The 25,895-nt window shown below is 42.4% G+C and overlaps 1 protein-coding gene across 1 annotated transcript in view; it reads left to right on the top strand.

Moving 5' to 3' along the window:
• The window catches only part of nags (N-acetylglutamate synthase), a 41,132-nt gene extending 17,613 nt beyond the window's left edge, over window positions 1-23,519 (top strand). The window contains exons 2-8 of the mRNA XM_085785058.1: window positions 1,782-2,062; window positions 11,006-11,219; window positions 14,304-14,484; window positions 17,287-17,326; window positions 17,408-17,539; window positions 18,678-18,860; window positions 22,938-23,519. Of these exons, the coding sequence (XP_085641184.1) occupies window positions 1,782-2,062; window positions 11,006-11,219; window positions 14,304-14,484; window positions 17,287-17,326; window positions 17,408-17,539; window positions 18,678-18,860; window positions 22,938-23,091 (1,185 nt within the window). The 3' untranslated portion in view covers window positions 23,092-23,519. The remainder of the gene's footprint in view (window positions 1-1,781; window positions 2,063-11,005; window positions 11,220-14,303; window positions 14,485-17,286; window positions 17,327-17,407; window positions 17,540-18,677; window positions 18,861-22,937) is intronic.
• The last annotated feature ends 2,376 nt before the right edge of the window (window positions 23,520-25,895 follow it).

Raw genomic sequence — 25,895 nt, 5'->3', positions numbered from 1 at the left:
TCCCAAAATCAAGTCAGGATGTGTTAAAAACTTAAAAATAACTATTCTATTGAATTCCTTGGCCCCAAATTGTGTAGAAAAATGTGTTCATTTGTCTCTGTGAGTTGTTTACTTAAAGAGCTATGCCAATTTCATTTTCAGTTTTTTCAGGTTCGATTTGGGATAGGGGAGGTAAAGGGTTAAAAATAAACACCATGGGGCATTTTTTCATCCTGTTACCTGTCAGAGTCTTAAAGTAGACACTTTAAAGATTAAGAAAAATCTCAAAATGTTTTCATTCAGTGCACAGGATTTTGGTATAGGGGAAAATATACATACGATTTTAGAATTTTCAGCTAATTTTTGATATGTTTGTCCCAAAATCAAGTCAGGGTGTGTTAAAAACTTAAAAATAACTATTCTATTGAATTCCTTGGCCCACAATTGTGTAGAAAAATGTGTTAATTTGTCTCTGTGAGTTGTTTACTTAAAGAGCTATGCCAATTTCATTTTCAGTTTTTTCAGGTTCGATTTGGGATAGGGGTAGCCTGATGCATCAGCCGCTTATTTCATTACATTTCATATAGCGTCTGAACACGAGCCATAGGGATTCGTTTGCTTCCGGGAGGCGGTTGCTTACATTTGCTTCAACTAATCGCTGCTGCTTGGTGGTCACGTGTGCTATACACCGGTTAAGCTCATAGGTTAATCTTGAGCGCTTGAGTTCAACGTCATCGCCTTCACTTATCCGTCTGTTCGCTGATTGGTCGGACGGAGCAAACCGAAACGCATTGCTAGTGTCCTGACTACATGGTTGAGGCAAATGAAATTTGCCGGAACCAGTAGGCGGCGCTAGCCTGGCTAGGATAGGGGCAGTAAAGGGTTAAAAATAAACACCATGGGACATTTTTTCATCCTGTTACCTGTCAGAGTCTTAAAGTAGACACTTTAAAGATTAAGAAAAATCTCAAAATGTTTTCATTCAGTGCACAGGATTTTGGTATAAGGGGAAAATATACATACAATTTTAGAATGTTAAGCTAATTTTTGATATTTTTGTCCCAAAATCAAGTCAGGATGTGTTAAAAACTTAAAAATAACTATTCTATTGAATTCCTTGGCCCACAATTGTGTAGAAAAATGTGTTAATTTGTCTCTGTGAGTTGTTTACTTAAAGAGCTATGCCAATTTCATTTTCAGTTTTTTCAGCTTCGAATTTGGGATAGGGGAGGTAAAGGGTTAAAAATAAACACCATGGGACATTTTTTCATCCTGTTACCTGTCAGAATCTTAAAATAGACACTTTAAAGATTAAGAAAAAACAGGTGGGGAAAAAAAATCCACTGTGTGCTCGTGGACCCCTGTTTCCATCTAGACTATACCTCAGCTACCAGAGCGAAGGTTCTAAACCGACCATTTAGAGCAGGGCTGTGAAACCTTTGAAAATATCAACAATTCCAGAGTTTGGTGTGTTTTTCACAATGCCAGCACTTCCAGCTCTTGAGGTTTCACAAACCGTGATTCAGTTCAGTCACTGAACAATTCAGTGAACAAATGTGGAATGAAACTCTTTAATGAACTGATCCCACTGAACTCTTTGCTCATCTGTGCACATATAGCCTACCTCCATGCCTCCAGTTCCTTATATTCAGCCTGTTTAGAAAAGGCAGGATGTTCTTCCTTTTTCAAGCTGCGGATGATGTCGTGTTTCACATCTCACCCCTGAGAACAATCAAAGGTTTCATAATGAAGGGTCTTCCTATCTCTGTCTGAAAGCAGCCTCTGTCCTCTGTCTCTCCCAGGTGGACAGCTCTGTGTTCAACAGCAGAGAGATGGTTCAGAGCCTGGCCTTCGGACTCTCCTTCTTGCAGCGGATGGATATGAAGCCAGTGGTGGTGATGAGCTGCTCTGAGTACAGGGACATGGGGGCGACTGAACCGGTGACCGAGTCCTGGTGCAGGCGTGTTCTGGTGGAGCGGTGCCAGCAGCTGACCGAGGCTCTGCAGCAGCACTCAGCCACCGTCCTGCCCTTCTTCTCCGCTGAGTCCTTCCTCCTGCTGCATGAAGCCCAGAGAGGCAGCAGGTGAGGGGATTCTTTTACTGAAGAGTCTTGTTTAAAGCACAGTGTTCAAGGTTTAATGAGTTTTAACAGTAAGAAGACTTTGCTTTGCTTTGCTTTATTTCACATGTATGAGTAACACAAGAAAGTAATCTGAGAAACATTTTCAACTGAACCTCCTGACCTAATTAATTATATAATAATAATAATAATAATAATAATAAATGTATTTATAAAGCGCTTTACATCAAAGTGCTGTACAACACATCAAAAACTGCAAGCAGTTTACAAAAACAACAAAATACAAAACATACTTAAAGGGATAGTTCACTCAAAATTCAAATTTCACTCATTATCTACTCACCATCATGTCGACCAGAGGGGAACCTTCAGGGCCTTCTAGGCCTTCAGAGAAGGCCTTAAAAATTCTAAACCAAAAAATATGAGTATTAAATAATATGTGTATATATATATATATTTTAAAACGATTTAATTTAATTTAATACAATACATTTAATACATTTTCTCTCATCTATGTTCTAAAGTTAAGTTTACTGTCAAGTTCACATCAGCAATGAAAGGGTTACTGTCCTGAAACGTGTTATCCAATCAGAATCGTCCATCTCTATCGTAGCCCGGTTAGCTAGCTCCTTGATTGGTTAGGACTTCACGAATCTCGGGGAAGGCCAAGCCATGTGTTTTGGTTTGGAGAGTGATGGGAAAATTGACCAATCACGGTTTGATTTTAAGTGGGCGGGACAAAAACAATAGATCGTAGGCCTTTGTGAAGTCCGAACTGGGGCAGAGTGGTGAGAGCGGTTGAGAGACAGTTAAATGGCGGACGAGAGCGACGTTGTGGCTAGCTTGATAGCATCGCCTTTTTCAAGGCGGTGCTTCACAGAAAAACTTGAAATAATAAAAAACGGAAGACCAACTCCAGAACTGGAATTAAAAGAAAAAGTTAAAAAAGTGGAAAGGCATTTCAAGACCGAAAATTATCAGCGGTATCCATGGATGACGGGCTGTAAGAAAACAAACAGGCTGTACTGCTGGAGTTGTTTACTTTTTACCAGTGACAAGTCATCCACCTGGGTCAGCGGCGGATTTGTCAGCCTTACAAATCTGACCAAGTCAGCCCACCGGCATCAAGATTCTGCGGCACACCTGCAAGCGACGGTCAGTTTGAAAACTTTTGGGGACACAAGAGTTGATCTTCAGCTAGATGAGCAGCGCCGCAATCATACTACAGCCCACAACAACAAGGTCAGGCAGAACAGAGAGATCCTGAAACGTCTCATCAATGTCGTCACATTTCTTGGAAAGCAAGAGCTGGCATTTCGAGGACATGATGAAAGTAAAGATTCCACAAACAAGGGGAACTACTTGGAGTTACTGGAGTTTTTGGCGGAGTATGACAGCCCTCTGCGCTGCCACCTGGAGTCGGCCACTGTTTTCATCGGCACCTCCAGCAAAATTCAGAATGACTTGATCCAGTCGGTGGCGGATGTAATGACCGAGGCAATGAGGGAGGAGGTGAGAAATACGCCTTTTGTCTCTGTTATGGTGGACGAGACAACTGACGTAAGTAACACCGCTCAGATGTCGTATGTCCTGCGTTACACCACTGACGGCAGTGTGAAGGAGCGCTTTTTCCAGTTCGGTGATGTCAGTGGTGATAAGCGTGCAAACGCCATAGCTGGACAAGTTTTGGAGTTTCTGGAGGACTGTGCCTGCACCAACAAGGTAATTGCCCAGTGTTACGACGGAGCTGCAGTCATGGCCTCTGGACTGAATGGGGTCCAAGCTAAAATAAAGGAAAAAATACCACAAGCTCTCTTCGTTCACTGTTATGCGCACTCTCTGAACCTCGTCATGTCTCAAAGTGCTGCTAAAATCAAAGAGTGCAACATTTTTTTCTCACACCTCCTTGCACCTCGCCTTGCAGCCTTTTTCTCAAAGTCAGCCAAACGCACGAAACTCCTGGATGAAATATGCCAGCGGAGACTGCCCAGAGTGACCCCAACACGGTGGAACTTTTCATCACGTTTGGTTTGCACTGTGTATGAGCGGAGAGAAGAACTCCTGGAGCTCTTTGAATTCATTGTGGACAACCACAGTGATTTTGATGATGATGCTGTGCACAGCGCTGATGGATACATCGCACTGCTGACGGGCTTCGAGTTCTGCTTTCTCCTCGCCACCTTCAACTCAGTGTTTGCCTACTCCGACGTGCTCTTTGGGATCTTGCAGAATAAGGAGTGTGACATGCAGTTCTGTTTGTCCAGCATTGATGACTTTTGCAGCACCACAGAGAGAGAAGGCCAAATTTGACTCCATCTATGAGGACACGGTGCGCGAAGCCGGGGCTCCCAGCGGGCGCAGGGCACGGAGAGTTGGAGACGTGCGCACAGCGTACCAGCAGCTGCACGGTGAAATCCTGGACAACATTCTCACTCAGCTGAGAAACAGGTTCAAGGATCATGAAAAGCTGATGTTCCTTGCCCTTCTCGACCCCAAGAAGTTTGCCTCATACAGAGAAAGCTTCCCCAGCTCTGAGTTTCAGAGCCTCGCTGAAAACTACGGGCTGCACTTTGACCTCCCCAGGCTCAAGACTGAACTGACAGTCATGTACAACATGACAAACTTTGAGGGAAGGAGCCCATCAGACCTGCTGCACTTTCTGACACTGAAAGAGCTGACTGAGAGCATGCCGCAGCTGTATCACCTCACCTGCCTGGTGCTGACCATCCCCGTGTCCACTTCCTCCGTGGAGCGGTCTTTCTCGGCACTGAAGCGCATCAAGACGCACGCCAGAAACAGCACTGGACATGATCGCCTGGGAGCTTTGGCACTGATGTCCATAGAGAAAGGGCTTCTCTTGGAGCTCAAGTCAAAGGACAAACTTTACGACGCTGCCATCGCCCACTTCACAAAGAAAGACAGACGAATGGATTTCGTTTTCATGTAAGGTAGGCGGCTGCCTATGTTACAAATCACCTTGATTATTATTTCAAGTGATTAATTCGAGCCAAGTGGACATGCAGTAATTTGTATTTATTGCGGAGGTTGTTTCAGAACATTTCCAGCGCAAATTGCCTTTAATTCAATGTGTACATTTATCAGAAGTGTGGTTGGATTTTTGTTTTTAGAGGATTTTTATTCCCCCCATTTTATTCACTGTACATAATTAAGTCGTAGCGGAACCTATATGGAAACTGTGACTTTCATTTTTATTTTTGATTTGCCATGCGTAATTGCGCATGGAGAGGTATTTGCACTTCATTGCAAATTAAAAAAAAGTCTTTATTTTACCAGCTTTGTGTAACTTTTGCTATATTGTGCATTTCAAATTGTATTGTAGTTTGAGTCTGCTCATGAATTTATTTGTCAAGTGTGTATGGTTCGTTGTGCGCCGTGATTTCATAGCGCTGTCCATGGTGATGAAATGAGCGTCAGTGTCAGCAGTGTCACGGGGTAACATTCTGGGTGACCTCATTTTATTACAGATTTTGGCATTAGAGTATGTTTATTTAATGTAGCCTAAAAGGTCTATGTTTATGAAGTTAATGTTGGGAATGTTTCTTGTTGCAGAATGTTTTTGATGGTCTAATTGTTTACATCCTTATCATCGTTAATTAAATGATTGCAATTGTTAAACGCTTTCAATTTATCATACTGTGTCTTTTTTTCGCTATGATTTATTTTCTCTGCATTGCTCCGACCAAAATAATCCGTATATTCCGACCAGGGCTCTGGGTCAGCTTGGAAAGGTTTATTTATTATCATTATAGCAGCAAAACAAGTGAATGCCAATAAGTTCTCAAGTCAGCTGACCAATCTGCAGGAGACAGCACCGGAGGACAATGATGTACACAAACAGGAAAGCCTGTGGCAAAAAAGAAAAGAAAGAGGCAGAGCCGGTAGCAGCGCATTGTAATGCACCCGGCCGCGATCAGCACCAGGTTCTCTCTCTCTCTCTCTCTCTCTCTCTCTCTCTCTCTCTCTCTCTCTCTCTCTCTCTCTCTCTCTCTCTCTCTCTCTCTCTCTCTCTCTCTGACACGCTGTCATTCATTCATATTTCAGCGCTGACAGAGCGGACAGCGCTGGCTCTTCGTCGTATTTGACTCCGTACAGCAACAATATAATGATAACTAGAAAATTTCCTCTCGGGAAATTTTGAATGGGCCGCGGGGCTACTGCCGATTTTGCCATCTCTGTCAACATGGGAATCAAACCCACGATCTTAAGCGCAAGACAGAGCTGATCAGACAGACACATGATAATCTTTCTATAAGCACTGATATGGAGGAGCTGTAACCACATTAGGTTACCTGTGTGTGTGTGTGTGTGTGTGTGTGTGTGTGTGTGTGTGTGTGTGTGTGTGTGTGTGTGTGTGTGTGTGTGTGTGTGTGTGTGTGTGTGTGTGTGTGTGTGTGTGTGTGTGTGTGTGTGTGTGTGTGTGTGTGTGTGTGTGTGTGTGTGTGTGTGTGTGCGCGTGTGCGTGTGCGTGTGTGTGTGAAAGATATACAAAAAGTTCTGACCTGACAACTGTATGAAATGTGTGTGTGTTGGACGTGTGCGTGTGTTTGTGCATGGTTAGTGTGTGTCCATTTGTGTGTGTGTTTGTTGTATGTGCGTGTAATTGTGTAAATTGTGTATGTATTTGGTAAGTGGTTGTATGTTTGTTGTGTGTGTGTGTTTGTGTGTGTGTGGTAGTTAGTGTGTGTCCATTTGTGTGTGTGTCCATTTGTGTGTGTGTGTGTGTGTGTGTAGTAGTTAGTGTGTGTCCATTTGTGTGTGTGTGTTGGATGTGTATGCATGGTGAGTGTGTCCATTTGTGTGTGTGTGTGTTGGATGTGTGTGTATGGTGAGTGTGTGTGTGTGTGTGTGTGTTGGATATGTGTGTATGGTCAGTGTGTGTGTTGGATATGTGTGTTGGATATGTGTGTATGGTCAGTGTGTGTCCATTTGTGTGTGTGTGTGTGTGTGTGTGTGTGTGTGTGTTGGATATGTGTGTATGGTCAGTGTGTGTCCATTTGTGTGTGTGTGTGTGTGTTGGATATGTGTGTATGGTCAGTGTGTGTCCATTTGTGTGTGTGACTGACAGACAGTCAAATAGAGAGAATGTGTGTGCGTTGCCATGGTGACGTTGCCATGGTGAGGTTGCCATGTTGAGGTTACCATGTAACTGTTGGCTGGTGGCTTTAAGGCATGGTCGCAGCTTTAACCATAGGCTTTAACTGCTCTGTGACACCCTCAAACAGATCTAATGTACGACAAATCTGTACTTAGTACGAGCAAAAGGTTTACATTTTCCGAACCATAAGACCTTGCTGAACGCGTCCATGTCACTTTGGTGTTTCTAGAGTAAAAATTGTTGATTGGGTCGCAGGTTGGAAACTTTGGGACGTTTAGAAAATCAGCGCCTACTTTTGAATGGGAGTCAATGAGAGGAGAGAGGGACCTGGCTGCACTCGGAAGCTCCCAGTTTAAATTGTGTTCGTCTCTCTGGTTTTTTGAGCACATGAAGAGATCGAGGATGAGCTTGTCTACAAGCATGCCCGAAATTATGTGTGTAGAGTGTAATCTGTGGCCGTGCTGACAGGATAGAGAGAAAAATGTGAGAGGATTTTTAGACCCTCTGTCACTCTGCCAACTGCCAACGTCCGAACATTCCGTCCCATTGACTTTCATGTTAAATCTGAATTTTGTCAGAAATTTTAATGATTTTAAAACTATACATATATCTGAAACTGTTGAAGATATCAATAAGCTGAGATATAGCTGAATAGTTGAAAGGTTTGTGAACAGTTTAAAAGTTGAATGAAGTCTGTAGCTGAAAGTATGCTGAAGCTATTAGAGGCTGAATGAAGCAGAAGATTTGAAGAGTTTGAAGACTGTTTCAATGTATTTCCTATGAGAGAAAAATTGCACAAAAAGTTAAATATTTTAAAAAGTATAAATAGTATGAAAGAGAAAAATAATAGCATAAATGTCCTGAAAAAGCTGCACGTTTTGATATATGAATTGTTGAAATAGCACAAAGTATGAAGGACTAGTTAAACGCAGAAAAAGGGAAGAAGACTCAGAATAATAATAAGTTTAAAGAAACAAAATGGCCGAACAGAATAACAATACTGTGAATGCTTCCAGCATTCACACTAATAAGAAAAAATCCACACAATAACAGTAGTGGTCCCTGCAGCTATTTCATAGCTGTTGGGACCAGTGCCCGGTGCGATTGCCCGCGGCCCTAATAATAAGAAAAAATCCACACAATAACAGTAGTGCCCGGTGCGATTGCCCGCGGCCCTAATAATCATAAGTGTGCCCCCAGACCCCCCTAGTGGTTCAGTTTGCAAGCATGGTGTGTGTTTTATAGAGGCATGCGTAAAACAGCAATTTTGACCCTCATGCTGTTTAGTTAATTTTTTTTAAAGTTAATCTTCGTTTCTGTTGGATTTTTGTGCGTATTATGGAGCCGTTTTGGTCCATGTTTGTAAGTCTTTTTCCCCACATGATTATATTTTCATAAGTTGCAACAAACGGGGTCTGAGTGTGTGATTAAAAAGCACCACGGTCTGCTTCCCGTTCACGCATCGCCTCCTTAAGATGCCGAGACTTTGTGTTTATTTGTTTTAAAACATGAAAAATGTAAGAACCGGAGCCAATCGGACTACTGAAGGCCCAGCTGTAGTGCTCACGGTTCGCCACTGATGTCGACTAAGGGCTGGGAGAAGTTTCAGAGTTATCCGTGGCTTCTTTGAGTTACAGGGGGTCTCGGCGTAGCACTGCATGTCCATAAGAGGACCTTCGAGAAGCTTCCGCTTTTTCGGGACAATTTAGCATTTTGGGGCTTCAATACAAGACAGACATTACATACGAGCAGCATGGAGGTATTTGGATGTTTTTTGGTGTGTCTTTTTGTTACGAAGACAGTTGGTATCCATTTGCAACCGTTATACAGGGATGCAAACAGCGCGCCGAAAAGCGAAACTCGCTTTTTTCATGACCAATTAGGTGACTTGTGTGAATCGTTCAGATCCGAAGAGTTTTTGTTTTGAGGGCGGGGTGTCTCAGCGTCTCAGCTGGGGTCAGTAAAATGTTTTTCTAACAGGCTGACAGTGACAATCACGTGAAACTGAGGCGAACTCATTCATGGTTGTCTCTGATTAAACTGATAACAGCCTACCTCCAATGTAAAGCGGCGCATATCCGCGTGCAGTCGGTGCGACGGCGACGCCGTTTTTTCCCCCCGTGCATGTCCGTGGAGCTGTGCGCCGCGGACATGCACGGTTCCCTACGTTGCTGTGTCAGGCAGGTGTCTCCACGTTTCAGAGGTGAAGGAAGCCTTAAGTGGAAAGACGTCGCCTCCGCGATGTAGAATGTGTTCAATTCAAAATAACACATTATATAGGCCTATATGTCCATTACACACTGAATGAAACATCCCATGTCTTTATTTATTCAGTTTATTTTAATAGTAATAATTATGAGTAACATTCAGTGAAGACCTAAAAATCAGTATCTCCAAAATTGAAATATTGCAAAGGAATTTTTTTTAAAGCATTTTTAATATAGAAATGTTGGCCTTCTGAAAACTATGTCCATCTATATGCACTCAATACTTGGTTGGGGTTGAACTACTGGGAATTGACTTTTCCGTGATATTGTAATGTACTTGCATCCCTGGTTATGCACTGCTACGCCGAGACCCCCTGTAACTCAGAGAAGGCACAGAGGACTCTGAAACTTCTCCCAGCCCTTAGTCCACATGAGGGTGAGTAGATAATGAGTGACATTTCAATTTTGGGTGAACTATTCCTTTTAAACAGAACAGGACTTTACTAATGAAAACCTAAGACCTATTATGCAACAGTAAATAAGTGGGTCTTAAGCATTGTTTTAAAAACCCCAATCGAACAGGCCTGCCTGATGTCCGAAGGGAGATTGTTCCACAGTGTCGGAGCCCGATAGGAAAAGGCCCGCTCACCAACCGTCTTCTTCCTAACCTTCGGAACTCAAAGACACACACTCCCTTGGGAGCGTAGAGACCGTGTGGGCACATACACATTAAATAAGTCACTCAAGTACAAAGGTGCCAAGCCATTTAGGATTTTAAAAGTTAGTAAAAGCATCTTAAAATCTGCTTTAAACCGAATAGGGAGCCAATGAAGAGAGGCCAGCACTGGCGTAATGTGCTCATACCTAGATGAGCCAGACAGAATACAAGCTGCTGTGTTCTGAACCATTTGCAATCGATGAAGGCTCTTCTTGGGTAGTCCTGATAAGAGGACATTACAGTAGTCAAGCCTGGATGTAACAAAGCTGTGAATAAGGACCTCGGCATCTTTCTTAGGTGAAGAAATGCTACACGTGTCACCTCTTTTATGTGTAAATCAAAGGAAAGGGTCTGATCCAAGACAACACCAAGATTCTTTACTCTATCTGTAGCATGTATGGTATCGTTGTCAATGGATAGATAGAAATGGTCAAATATAAATATATACATATAAAAGTACATGTCCAAGTCTGTTTTTTAATATATAACATACACCTGCCTTATAACCATACTGTGAAAATATCAAAGCCTCAGTCCACAGAGAAATCCGCGCAGCCTGTATTCAGAAAATGAGCCATCGAGATTTCTGTAACTTTGTGATGTCACAACCAAGCACTCTCAGCCACGCACCAAACCACGGCCACCTGGACAAACTATCCAACCTTGCAGCATTTGGTTTTGCCTAAAAAATCTGTTAGCTTTTCATCTACCCAAGTCCGATTTTCCTGAAGGTCAACAGAGGTGAGCTAACAGTGGACGGGCTGCTGCTTTGAATGACACATTTGCATCTTGTTTTTTTTTTCTAACACTCATTGTCCTTCTCATTTTCCCTTCCATTCTTCATCTTCTCTTTGTCTCCTCCTACTTCCCCCTTGACCCTGTGCTCATCTTCTCCTTCCCTTCAGTGCTCCACCACATGTCGCTGTGGACACCAGCCTCCTCCAGTGGGCTCTGGACTGTGGGACAATCCCGTTGGTCTGTCCGGTGGGGAGGGACAGCCGAGGGTGCTCAGTGATGTTGAATCCGACGGAGGTGACGGCGGCTGTTTCCCGAGCCCTGCAGCCGCACAAAGTCATGTTCCTGAATAACTCAGGAGGCGTCTGCAGCCGAGAGCACAAGGCACGGACACTGACTCATTTTGTTTTTTATTATCCAATAGTGAGGAAAATAAGTATTTGCTCCTCTGCTGAATTTTCTGGTTTGCTTCCCCACAAAGAAATTGATGGCATATAGTTTTTATGGTAAGTTTATTTTAAAGCAATACTCACCGATCTGGCATTTCACTCAGCACAGCACAAACATTTGAAAATCAACAGCTCCACCTCCCTCACAAGTCCCACCCACCTCTCCCTCCTGCCGCATCTCCACGAGCCCCCTCCCTCCCTGCTGCATGCGTTGGCATGGCAACAGTAAACAGAACAGGAACGCGAGTGAAACGGGAACAACACAAACAAACACAACACCGGAGTTTTAAACCATATAAACGGACTCAGTGATGATGACTGATGAGTTTTATAATAAACTGTTGTTAGCCTACTGCTACTGGAGACGCAGGGGAAGTGATTGTTACAGATTACAGTTCTCAACGAGCCGGGCTGGTGGCCGGACCAGCGCCACCTGATGCGCTGGTTCAGGGCCAAAATAAATCCAGACCGAGCCGAGTCGAGCCGCGCCGGTCCGGAGTTCAACCGGGTCCGGACCGCTGAGAACTCACAGAGCTAACAGTAGCCTAGCCGTTAGCACAGAGCTAACAGTAGCCTAGCCGTTAGCACTGGATGCTTTATAGACACATGTGACTTCCTGTGTTTACGTATCACTCGGGGCTGATCAGTATCAACGTTACAATATCAGACATGAAACTCCGCGACCAGCTGCGGCTGCAGTTATTGGTCTTTTAAAAAACTATTTATTTCCAAAAACCTTCTTTCTTGTGTGTTGTGACTCTAGTCTCCTCTGCTCATGTCCTGCTACTGCTCTGTCAATAAGCGTTCTTCCTGGTCGGGAGGGGGGAGAGGAGGAGAGGGGTGCACAAAGTGATTACATATTAAGTAGGTTTGGTCGCTCGTCAAATCTTATCAGTGTTTCCCCTAGCCGTTTTGTCTTGGGGGGGTGGGGGTCGATGAGTCCGGGGGGGGGGGGGGGGGGTGTATGTGAAGGTGTGTGTGTTCATCTCTCGCGCGCTCTGTTTGGATTAAATAAACACAAATAGGCTACAAACACACACATTGGCCTCTAGTATTTTATATTGTTTTCATATATTTTACTGATCGAAATTATAGAATAGGCCTACGAGTGTGTGTTTTATTGAGTGTGCGTATGAAAATAGTGGGTTTTTTAGGTGCTGTGGCTACAAGCAAATTTCATATTGTCTCTGTACAAAGACAACAAAGACTTATTCAAGATTTGCGTTTGGGCAACACTGAAATATAACAGGCAAAACATCGAAATTGATTTATTCATGGCCACATTAAGTGAAATTATTAACTTTACCGATTATCCATCTGTCCTGCTGTGAGTGGACAACTTCTTTCAGTGGTGACTGACTTTATAAAAAATAAGATATAGGCTGTAGTATATATAATGAACTAGGGATGCACATGTTTAACCGTTAACCGATAACAAGAACTTTGACCGATTAATACTATCGGTTATTTATTTATTTTATTAGCTCCTTCTGTCGTCAACTCATGGGGGCGTGTCGACACGTGCAGAGTTCACGTGCCTTCAGTCATATTTCGCAGCAAAAAGTTACACAGGAGGACTGACAGTATGTGCAGCAGCCCCCATGAAGGAAGGTCAGACAATAAATGTAGCCTACGGACATAGATGTGCATCACCTGTAACAACGGCGCTGGAAAAAAAAAAAAAAAAAAAGAGGACGTCGCTGCTCTCCAGTCTGTTCACCTGCAGCTCTCCTGCAGCTCCACGGAGGAGCTGCCAGAGGAGCTCTGCTGTTCCTTCAGCCTGGTGTTTGGCTGCACTTTGTATAAAAACAGTTCTACATTGGACGATCTAACCTCCAGAGCGCGATCAGCTGAGACAGAGCACACTGATCAGCTGTCGCGGCGCACGTGTGTATTTAGCGGCAAAAAAAAAAAAAAAAAAAAAAATTGAAACAAAAAAATTTTTTTTTTTTTTTTTTTTTTTGGCCGTGCGCCACAAGATTCTTAATCTTATCGGTTAACGGTTAATAATCGGTTAACGAGCGTCGGTTATCGGTCAGAAAAAAAATTCAAAATGTGCATCCCTATAATGAACTCCTGACGCTCAGCAGGTGAGGAGAACAACTGTAGGCGGAGACGCTCAGAGAGAAAGTCAACAGCAGCGGATCAGCTGATCTCTCCCTCCGTACAAACGCTCCGTTCTGATCCACTGGACTTTCAAAGTAAAGCTGACGCAGCTGATAATGAGTTAAATAGTGAAACAGCGGTGCTTTTATCGCCAGTTTTGTGATTAAACAAAATAGACCAGACGCCAAAACGACTGCTGCAGGGCGCGAGCCGGCCGCGGAGGTGCACGCCGCGGTGAATCTGATTCGCGGCGCTTCCTCGCCCGGTGTGTACCCGGCGTGAGCGCTGGTATTTAAAAATCAGATGGCAGAGGGAGAATAGCGCCGTTTGGTTGCTTGGGCAGCTTGGGTGCTTCAGGTGGAGCGCTCTACAGTTTGATCAGACCAACAGGTCCGCTTTGACCGCGATTGGCTCCTTGATGTCCCGTTTTTCATGGGGGGCGGGGGCCCGTGCAGGCGGGGCGGGCCGCCCCGCCAATGGAACGGTAGGGGAAACACTGCTTATTAATCGGACCGAATAATATTATTGGTCAGACTTTTCTCAGAATTATATGAGAATGAAAAAATGATGAGTTTTTAACCCTGTTGGGTTTCTCTTACATTTTAATGTATCATCAGATTATTAATAGCATTTTAACTTAGACAAAGAAATGTGCAAAAGTTCCAGAAAGGTAAGTATTGCTTTAACAGAGAGAGACAGAATATCAATAAAAAAATCCAGAAATAATATAATTATATAAAAGTTATAAATTAATTTACATTTGATCAGGTGAAATAAGGGCAAAAATCAGCAGGGGATCAAAAACTTATTTTCCCCACTGTATGTGTATTAGTATAGTATAGTATAATATGTATGGTATCCTCCACATATATCTACATACACTTCTCCTGAACATGTTGAATCTGTATTCCAGGTACTGGGCACTGTGTCGTTGCCTAGCGACCTGCCCAGTCTGTCGACGGCCACGTGGCTGAGCGCTGCCGAGCGCCACAGAGTGACCACCATAGCTAGACTGCTCAACCAGCTGCCGACCGAGTCCTCTGCAGTGATCACTTCTGCGAACACGCTGCTGACGGAGCTGTTCAGCCACAGAGGTGAGGCCGCCGACTGACTCATGTCACATGCTAACACACACACACTTGCATGGGGGCGCTGTCTATTTTGAGGTGTAACCCAAGAGGGTGCTTGCCCTATGGTTTAACAACCCAGCAGTGATTTAACTGGAACTCATTCCTTAAAGCCCCAGTATGTAACTTATTTGGCTTTTTATCAGCAAAAATCAAATATTGCTTTCATAAATACGTATTTCACTGAATCACACACGCATACAAATGAAAGCTTTCTCGTGCCTTAGAATGAGTTGTTACAAGTCATTACAAATACATAAGTGGGCGATGCACCGAACCAAGGCCATTTTTTACGTTCAGTGGCAGCGTGACCGTGCTCGGGGAGAAAGTTTTCGAGGTAGCGCCTGTTAAAACTGTCACCACTGTGTAGTGTGAGGAAGGACGGAGGGACTGATGTTGCATTCAGGTGCAGTCAGGCAGACGGCCGTCGGCAAACCAACCGGATGTCATTTTTCTCGATGAGAGAAAGACCGTAAACAATACGAAAACATATTGTCACGCCTGTATTGTTTTGCCTAGTGCTGGCGGACCACTTGTTTATCCTGTTACATGCAGCGTCTGTTGACGTCTGCCCACTTTCACGTGAATGCAACATCAAGAATACGTTCCGATATGCAACCGCACCACTAGATGGGGGTAATTAGTGTGACTGCTTCCAGCAGTCACACTATTGTTCTTCTGTTTGGCCATTTTCTTCCGCCTTTTTACGGTCTTCTTCTAGTCCTTCATACTTTGTGCTATTTCAACAATTCATATATCAAAACGTGCAGCTTTTTTTTAACTTTATCGGCATTACTTTTCTCTTTTTAACTATTTATACTTTTTAAAATATTTAACTTTTTCTGATTTTTTTCAGCTTTATAATGTGTGTGTATTGCGTCTAACGAGCAGAGCCAGAGTGGTGCCAGAGTGGATAGAGGCAAAAAAACATTCTAGAGTTTTTCTGGCTAAACTGTCAGCATGGCCACAAATTAAACTCTAGACAAATTATTTTCTCCAGTTTTGTAGCCACACTTGTCTTCTGGCTAAAATTCTGGTCAAAAATGCAAAGAGACTTAGATAATAATTTAAAATATTTTTTAAATGCAGCCAGGGAGCTCTCTGCTCTCATTCAGCCCAATGCATTTTTTTCACAACAGCAGGAGAAGGAGCTCAACTTTGTAACTTGCCGTTAAGTGCTTTTTAATTCATTTTAATTCACCAAAAAATAGTGACAGGTCACAAAAAAGTCCTCTTCTTACTTGTTGTGGCTAATTTATACTAATTTCTTTTTATTTTAAGCATCATTGAAAAATCTCACATTCATCAAAGTCTCAACCTCTCCTCTCCACAACTCCACTGTAGTGTAGGGGTTAGGGTGGCTGCTTACCAACCCCAAGGTCACTGGTTCGAATCCAAGGGAAGAACTCTTGTTATGTTATGTTGAATTCTGCTCTCCTCCCCCGCCTTCAATTGGTTACAGGTGTTTGTTATCTCCTTGATTACTCGTACCAGTTTGCAGCACATCATCACATTACAATGAATGACAACAGTCTTGAAAGCAGTGTGCTCTCTGTAGCCGAGTGGCAGAGTAAAGGTTTAGTGATCATATGGTCATGGGTTCGATTCCTGCCTCAATCATTTCACATCATTGCTTGACTTTTGATTCCAATTATTCAGCTGTCATTGGACAGTCTTTGATTCCTCATAGTATAAAGCTCATTGTAACTCAGGTTATCTGTGGCCATATGGTTAGTGTGTTAGGTGTTGTGCTATTTCAACAATTCATATATCAAAACGTGCAGCTTTTTTTGAACTTTATCGGCATTACTTTTCTCTTTTTAACTATTTATACTTTTTCAAATATTTAATTTTTTCTGCAAATTAAACTCTAGACAAATTATTTTCTCCAGTTTTGTAGCCACACTTGTCTTCTGGCTAAAATTCTGGTCAAAAATGCAAAGAGACTTAGATAATAATTTAAAATATTTTTTAAATGCAGCCAGGGAGCTCTCTGCTCTCATTCAGCCCAATGCTGAGAGTTCAGTCTTTGCAACAGTGTGTACACTGTGGCCTAGAGGCAAAGTCAAAGTCTTCTGACCATGAGATTGTGGGTTCAATTCCTACCTTGGTCAACCATTTGTATGGTCATCACTGCTTGCACTATTTTCACAAAAGTGTCCTCTACTTACTTGTTGTGGTTAATTTCTGCACTTTCCTTACTTTTTTTTTTAAGCAGAAGCCAGTGATCCTCTTATCAAAGGTTTTCTTTGCCCCTCACATACTGTCTCTGTCTGTAGCCTAGTGGTTAGCTTGCTGGTCTGGAGACCTGAAGGTTACTGGTTCAAATCTTGCCTCAACAACAATTATAGTGAATTATTTTCCCAGTTGTCCTCTGTTGACTTCTGATAACTTGCTTCATGTTGAAACTGCTGCTCTCAGCCTGAAATTCACATACATTTTCATTCTAAGTCATTCAAGCTTGACTCTCAAGCTTTCTTGATGTTGACAGTGTGCAGATCATTAACAGACAACAGTCTCTGCAACTGCGTGTGCACTGTGGCCTAGAGGCAGAGTGGAAGTCTACTGACCATGAGGTTGTGGGTTCGATTCTGACCTTGGTCAAACATTTGTATGGTGATCACTGCTTGCACTATTTGCTAATTCTGCAACAGCGTTCAACTGCTTACAGCAGTCACACCATTTCCATTCTTGGAAATGCTTTTTCTAGTTCCTACATATTATACCTTTTTAATAAATGTTTCTTCTTGTGTGTGGTTTTTTTCTCAGGGTCTGGGACACTCTTTAAGAATGGAGACCCCATACACCGGTAACTAGTCACCAATAGCTGCCAGCGTGTGTAATCTGAACCTGAACCTGAACCCAGTCGTGTGTGTGTGTGTGTGTTCAGGTACAGCTCTCTGGATGGGATCGATGTGGAGCGTCTGCTGGTTCTCATCAACAAGTCATTTGATAAAACTCTGAGGGGAGACTACATCGACTCTCTGAAGGGACGACTGCACTCCATCTACCTCTCTGAAGGGTGTGTGCCGCCACTAGGAGGACATGCTCAAATATCTTCAATCCATGTCCTTAAAAATCAAACACATTTCACATTAGAGGTTATTAAATAATAATCGGTTTTATTTGTTTCACCTTTACAAATGCTCAAAGACACTTTACACTTAAAAAATCATAAAATAGAGCAAAGTTATAATGAAATACAGTTTAAAAACAGCAATAAAACAGTATAACACACAAAATTATATATTAAACGCTAATTTAAAGGAGAATTCTGGTCATTTTTGACCCCTAAATCGTTGTCCTGATGGTCACCCAGGGTTAGGGGGAGCAAAAAACGCGACTAAAATTGATGCAGGCAAACCGGAGTTACAACATGGCTAGATGGCGCTAGGGATAGCGACAACGCTAAACTATGGGGGCAATTCTTTCAACCACAACAAACACTCAAAAAACAATCAAATATCTATGGTACATGACTGCAATCCTTATGACACACCACTGAACTCATATAGTGTACAGTATAAACAGCATAAACTTTGTGTTTTTGCATGTGTTTTTGCTCACCTCAGACAGCCAAACTCTGAAACATCCTGGAAAGACATTACTATTCAATCGCAGAGCGCCTACTCTCCCCGCCACAGAAACAAACACTTTTTCCTTGTTGTGATGCTCTATTTACAAAAATAAACGGTCGAGCAGTGCAGTGGTAATGTCCATAATATCTCCGACCGTTTATTTTTGTCCCATCGCATTAACAAACAAAAGCCCTAGGGAAATTGAAGCACAGCACGATTCAGGTTTACCCCCCAATCCTTAATCTTTAAATTTAGTTAATATATAGATCTAATAAGTAATAGGTACCTAGAGCAAAATGATCGCTGATGATGAAGTCAGAGGCAGTAACAAGATACTGTTATCAGGTTTGTCACTGGGATCCAGAAGAACCCAGGAGCACTGGGTTATTGCAAAGTAGTCAGTTAACCAGCCAACATTACCCTAACCGGGCCCATCATCGGCATCCGACCAATCAGGAGGGAGCTGGTAGCGGAGGACATGAGCACCCACTCTTAGTGTAAAAAAAAAGGCATGCCGGTCTAAACGGGCTGTAGCAGTAGAAATGTGAGATATTTGAACCTGTTTTCCGTCTTCCCCTCCAGCTACAGCGCTGCAGCCATCATCACCATGGAGCCGGTGAACAGTGGCACCCCCTACCTCGACAAGTTTGTGGTGAGCAGCAGTAAGCAGGGCCAGGGCACCAGCCACATCCTGTGGGAGTGTATCAAACAGGACCTGGGCAAACTGTTCTGGAGGTCCAGAGCCACCAACAGGATCAACCCCTGGTGAGACACACATGCATCTGTTAAGACCTGCAGGACAGGATTATTTCATACAAATCCCCTTACAATCAGTATTAAGACCACAGATGAGTTATAAATGTGTCCTTTTAAAATGACGAATAATAAAAATCATGTTCAGAGAGAACAAGAGTTTAGAGATGTTTGATCAGTGGAGATATTGGGATTCACCCTAAGGTGGGAATCCTGATCATCCAGATTCTGACACTCCCCGAAAATGTGTTCTAACCTGACCTGGGAAAGTGCAGGATCTACCCAAAGCACTGGAACAAACTGACATTACACTGTGGGTGGCAGTTAAAAAGTGGATCACAACATGTCTAACAGAAGCCTCACTCCATTTGAAGTCTATTAATCTGAACTCTTCAGAAGTTGCGAGAAGATGCAGCCACTTTACAATTAAAGGGATAGTTCAACATTATAGGCAAATTGGCCCATTGCCATAATCCCTATAGTTTTAGGAGTAGATTCGTTACCTTTAATTGTCGGTGCAAGCTGTTTTTAGAACAGCAGAGCAGAGCTGCAAGCTGCTCAGAGCTACGTAAGGAGGCTAATGGAATTTCTTGGTTTCCTTCATCAAACTCATCAAATACACAATCCAACAACTCCACAACGCTCTGGTGGACAAGTTGTAACCTGCACATTCAGACGGAGTTGTTTTCGAGGTAAATTCATGCAAAACCGCTGATGCGTGCTTCCGTTGGAGACAGTTTTTTGGCAAGCAGTCTCTGCATTTGCCTCGAAAACAACAACAAAAAATTAATTCATTTTCACTGTCTATATTAACTCATTGAGTGCCAACCACGTAATTTCTCGTTTTTCGTTCCCATGCGTTGAGTGCCAAAAACGAAATTTTTCGTTTTTTGCTTTTTTTTTAAATTATGAAAATAGACACTTTAACACTAGAACCGCCAAGACGGTCTCACAGACCGTTTGCGTTTTTCTTATGTAAATTACTTTGTTTACATTAAACCTACAGGTCTTCCAGTCCGTGACTTTTCCTAAATATATGTGTTTAATGGTTTCTGAAGCTTACAACTTATTAAAATGAAACACACTCGATTTCTGAGCAATTATACCTCGGACCGCCAGCAGCGGTCCCACAGACCGCTGCATATAAACGGCAGTTATAGATCGCTGTGTCCAGCTGTGATCACACAGCAGTTATTACATTGTTTCCATTTTCCGTTATCGCGCTTCTTTTTTTCACTTATTGTTTTCCTATGTGGCTATATTTATTTTTATATGAGGAGAGAGAGAGAGAGACAGAGAGAGAGAGAGAGAGAACGAGACACCGGGTGTATACGGGCTTATGAAACAGGCCGGTTAGAAAAGGAAAATCAGAGAATACAGGATATGTCCAGGAGACTCATCGGGACGTGAGGGAGGGGGGGTCGGTTGGTGGCTCAGGTAGTGATGAGGAAATTGTAAGCTGCATCTGTCAGATATACGCATCTGTCAGCTGTCAGCTGACGTGTGCTCCGTGCAGATGTAACAGAGGTGCGCGGACTGTCTGTGTAACGGAGGTGCGCGGAGCTCTGTTACACAGACACTTCACAAACTTTATTTTGTGGCTCAGGACAGACTAGATCATGATTAGCCTGTGTTAGATATAAAGCGCCATATATATAGCCTACTCACTCTCGTTTATAATGATTATTGAATTATAACGTAATAATAGTCTAATTATCTCGGCTGCTGTCCAGTCCGGTAATAACGGGTTTCTGTGGGCGTGGAGCCTAAACTACGTAGTATCCAGGTAGAACAACTGTAAAACACTGGAGTTGATAACAAACAGGCCTAGAAAAAATAAAAATCCAGTGAACAGCGACATCGACTCTTGACATGAAAGCAGCACACGTGTCCAGATGCGTCACTTTCAGCTGTAGGCAGAAGTGTGTGCTGTAGGTGCAACAAGCGGTGCTGTAACATCACTCAGTCTAACCCCCCAACCACATCCAATCAAGACCCCAACACAACGTAATATGAAGAAGGACTAACACTACTAAAAATTAAACCTTATTTTTTCCAGTTACAGAACTGTTTGCGACTGGAAACAATGTAATTACACGTGACGGTCTGAGAGACCGCTGTGGCGTTTTAAGGGGGATTAGAATGTTGGCGGTTCTAGTGTTAATACACATTATATGTAAATTTGGGGACTCTACGACGAGGAGAACTGAAATAGATGACGATCAAAGTCACATGACAGCTCATGATGTGGAAGTTTTTATCATAACTCAGCTTCTGCAAACGGAGTTCTGCATGCAGATCAAGGGGGCAGTTGTCGGTCTGAGAAGTGAAGCTCACTTCCGCGTTCAAAAAACTGCAATCCCCTGGGCTGTCGCTGGGGGCTGGCTCCAGAAGGGAGCAACTCCAATTGAGCCCCATGTTAAAATAGCCGATTTTACAGCTTAAAAAAACATATTTACAGCCTGGTGCATTTTATTTTTTTGGTCTCAATCGATAGTTTCCACCCCCGCACACACTCTGAGGGGGGTGAATTTTTTTTAAACTCTACCATTTTACTATTATTAGGTTTAAAGTTCTGGCCAATTAGGGCGCAGAACCGTTGAGTGACAGGTCCGGCGACCGCTGCTACGAGGCCAGTGGGCGGGCTCTCGGCCGGCCAACGGCCGCACCGCTCCAAATATGGCAAGTAGAATCCAACATGGCGCAGCTCAAACCCCCGTAGTAGCGGCACAAAACAGACTCCTCCAAACCAATGGGTGACGTCACGGACGCTACGTCCATTCTTTTTACAGTCTATGATGCAGATGCAGCGCAGCTGCTCTGCTGCTCCAGCAGCTCGGAGCAGAAACAGGAAGCTCTCAGCCGACTGTCCCGCCCGGTCTTCATCTGGAGCAACACCGTGTCCTCCCCAAAGTCCTTCCGCGGTAAAATCTGATGGTCTCTGGGCCAAAGCAGACCGCCGTCACCGACCCGTACCACAGACGGACCGCGACCACCGGCGGGACCGGTGTTCGCGAGCCGCTGTGGCCGACAGACCCTCACGTTCCGCGGCGAGAGGCTGTGACACGGCACGGTGCGTCTGTGTTATTGTTGTTTAGTGGCGCCCCCCCCGCCCCCGATGGTGGTTTTGTGAATAGAACAACATTTGTTGTATATATTTATCTTACACGAGCCCTTTGATCCAGAAATGCGAGTGTCAGAAGAGCGACAGACACAAACAGAGCACCTTTCATAAAAGACGCTTTATCTCCTTTTCTAGAAAAAAAGCAGGGATTTTGGTGAAACCCAGCCATGTTTAGCTTGACTTTTCTCAGGAACGGAGGCACGTAGAAACAAACGGTTTGTGGTCATTTGAAGCATAAAGTTAAACCTTTCAATTGAGCTACAGTATGTGTTGGTGGCAATAATATAGAATACACTATGGCTCTACATAAAAAGTCAAAAATGGTCTAAATTGCCGGTACACTTGACTAAAACTTTGGAAAGGAGCGCGGCACTCAATGAGTTAAACACACAAGGTAAGTTCTGGAAACACTTTAAAAAATCCCTGTCCACAAGTGAGGCTATGAAAACTATGTTTGCATCAATTTATTGCACAGGAAGTTGCATGAAATTAATGCAAGTAGTACCAGCTACAAGTGTTTTGTTTTTCTTTGTTTTTTTACAGTGCATCAACGAAATCCACTCTAGCAGCACACAAGTGGTGAACCTTGTTGTAATATGTAAATCAGCACATGATTTATCCTATGAAACACATTATCAAATTATTTTTGACTTTTATTTCAAATAAATTATTTATTTATAGCAAAAACTATTTCAACAGAGTTTTTACAGCGCTGAAACAGCTGATGGCTGAAACGTTTGTGTTTCTTTCTGCTGACCCCTTCTGCTTTTGTGCTGGCGCTCCTGCTGCTTCTTAAATTTTAGTGCACACTGATCTGTATCTATTGCTGTTGATACATTGACGATAGATGAATAACGCACAAGAGCCCACATCAAATAACCCAAATTATCACGATGAAATAAGCAGAATAAAACCAGCTAGTGTTGTAACAGCTTTTGACTCTGTGTCTCTGTCTGTCCGCCCAGGTACTTCAAGCACTGCGACGGGAGCTTTGTTAACGGGGTGTGGACTGTCTTCTGGTTCGGCCTGACAGACATCAGAGATTCCTATGAGCTGGTGGAGTACGCCAAGAACCTTCCTGACTCTTTCCATGCCTCCACCCTCTCCTCCTCCAAGTAGCTCCACCCACCTGCTGCAGGGTCCTCCTATCAGCGCTGTGGATATCGTTTTCTTATTTTTCCTCTGACTGGGCTTTTTTTCCTTTTCTGGATTTCTTTTTTTTTTTTTCTACTTTATCTTGAAACTTTAAAAAAAAACACAGTTCCCGTTTAAGAGTTTGACAGTATTTTGAAAGCTGATGTTACTCTGATAGTGCTTATGGTTGAGGGTTTCTGGGGTATTTCCTCTATGCAGCTTCGCCTTATTTTAGCAGGCAGCTTTTGCGCTTTGTCTCTTTTCACCAGGTGTTCATCAGAATCCGAATTATTTTATTGATTCCCAGAGGAAATTTTTTTATTTGTTGCAAAAAAAACAACTCCTGAATAGTAAGGAAAGCAGTCAAGATATATAGATATCACTAAAATAAAAAGCAGAATAAGAATAGAATTAAATAAGATTTAAAAAAAAGAAAAGAAAAAAAAGACAGAAAAGAATGAAAATAAAAATGTAAGGATAAAATATAAAATAAAATAAAATAAAAATAAATATAAAATAAAAATATAACAATTTACAATAAGTATACTCAGTTTACATGGGGCGGATGACTCTGAGTTCTGAGTTCTCTCTTTGATGGCTTATATTGAATTTCAATACAGCTAAACACACAATAACAGCAGGTTATTATTGGGGGGAGATAATCTAGATCGCAAGAGCTGCATTTTTTTTTTGTCTTCATAAAGTTCAAATGTTTCACAACATTGTTGTGCATTGTCAGCACCATTAGTGTTGTGTTGCCACAGAGGTACCCTGACCAACCAGTATTATTATCAAGAAAGGGACATGTTTGTTTGGTTAAAGACCAACCAAGTCATATTGATTTTATATATTTTTTATGTGAAAATGAAAAGCAAAAATGACCATTCCAACTAAAATCACATAAATGTGCCTATATAATTTCAATATGATGTTATTTGCATACAGTAGTGTGCAGCCCTACACTGTCACTAAGTCAGATATAGCTTCTGCTGCTTTAACTTTACATGAAAGTACCGCCCATCTCCCCAAATGTGTAAACTGGATTACCCCTTTATGACGTCGGCCAACTGAAGAGATTTTGTAGTTGGCTGCTTTTTTCTTCTTTGGCAGCAGGTCAGAATTTGTAGCTTTTCTATTCTTGGTTCTCATACACTTCTTAAATGCCAAAGGAAGTGTTTATGTTTACTGTTCGGGTTATTACATAAAGCACATTAGACCAAACACTCCTCTACTGATGTCCAGAACCTGTATCTCCTGAGCATCTCACATTCATACTGACTTTCAGTAAAGTCCCCTCCATGGAGAGAATATGATGCTGCTGTTTAATGACACTCTGAGCCACCAAGTAGAAACTGTGATACAATATTTTGAAAAATGCTTTTATCAGTTTTATAACTTTCAACAAAAAACTCTCTATGATTAATAATACATTACACTATTTAGTATTGTACATGTGTGGCTCGTGTTCAGTGAGCTTAGAAAATAAATGTTTACTACATCAAAATAGATGGATTGACTCCTTGGCCTTAGCATGCCACATCATCCAAAAATGATATTGAAGTTGCATCTCCACCATCACATCTTCATGAATTTTCCATTTCATATTTTCAGCAACATACTTTTTATAGATTTCACAATAAGAGCATGGTTACAATTTGGAGAGATGTTCATATGTTTTGGTGGACTGCAATTTTATTGTACAGTGATAGAATCATTTCATGACCGAGTCAGACAACTGTCTTTTTAAAAAGAAGCTATTTGCCATGTTTACTATTTCATCATCATATTTCAACATATAAAGCCCTGGTAAATATCCATTGGTCTTGAATAGTCTTAAAAGACACTGAGTTCAGGAGGAAGGACTTAAAGTCTTAAAACTAACTGACAAAAGTGTTGACCGGGACACAAGCAACAGAAGCAGATCTTTTGTGAGGTTGTGATAACTGTTAAAATGGGCAGGCCAATAAGTAAAGCAATATACTGTACTGCCCAGCCTTACTTGACAGATTTTTTATTTTTCATATTGTTCTTTTATTTTATCACACTTTATTTTTTAATTTGTTTAGATTGACAGCCAGTGATTCAGGCTAAAGTTTGAGACTAGTTTTCAGTTTGCATCTTAAACAAGACACTGATGTACAACTGAACTAAGAGTGTGAACACTAAAGGCTTGTACTCCTTTGTGGCAGAGGAAGGGCCAGAGAATCATTTGATTTGTTCGCTCTGGTATCATTTGATGACAGTTTGGAGAAGTCATTGTGATAATAAATGGAGGTTTTTCTTCAGCCTCAACTACTGTTGTTCTTGCTTGTTTGCTATTCCAAATGCAGAGGCAGAGGTGGTAGCTGCAGATTTGAATTTTGATCTTCTGCTGTGTGTTGGTTGGTCCACTGCTCTGGTCCAGGCTGAAGCATCTCACCAGTTACCACGTCCATCGGGACCTTCAGTCTCCGGAGGATGAATCCCATTGATTCCCTGTTGCATCACCTGTTTGGTTGTCTGTGAAATATCTCAACAATTATCAGATGCCTGACTCTACAACCTCTTGGTCTTGACACTGGTTAGGAAGCCTTAGTAATAAAAGAGAGACAGATGACAAACAAGTTCAGTGTAAATAAAATCAAATATTTTTTTTACTACAGTGTATAGATAAAACACAACCATCAGTTTTTGTGTCCACACTTTTAACTTGGGGAAATCACTGTAAAACTACAACAAAAACAAATACAATACAGGATCAGTAGATATAAAACTGAAAGATGTAGGGCAAGTACGAAACAGATCTAGAT

Source organism: Trachurus japonicus, chromosome 8, assembly GCF_045865225.1.
Source record: "Trachurus japonicus isolate A0001 chromosome 8, Traja_1.0".
Lineage (NCBI taxonomy): Eukaryota > Metazoa > Chordata > Actinopteri > Carangiformes > Carangidae > Trachurus > Trachurus japonicus.
This window is presented reverse-complemented; position numbering and strand designations above follow the sequence as displayed.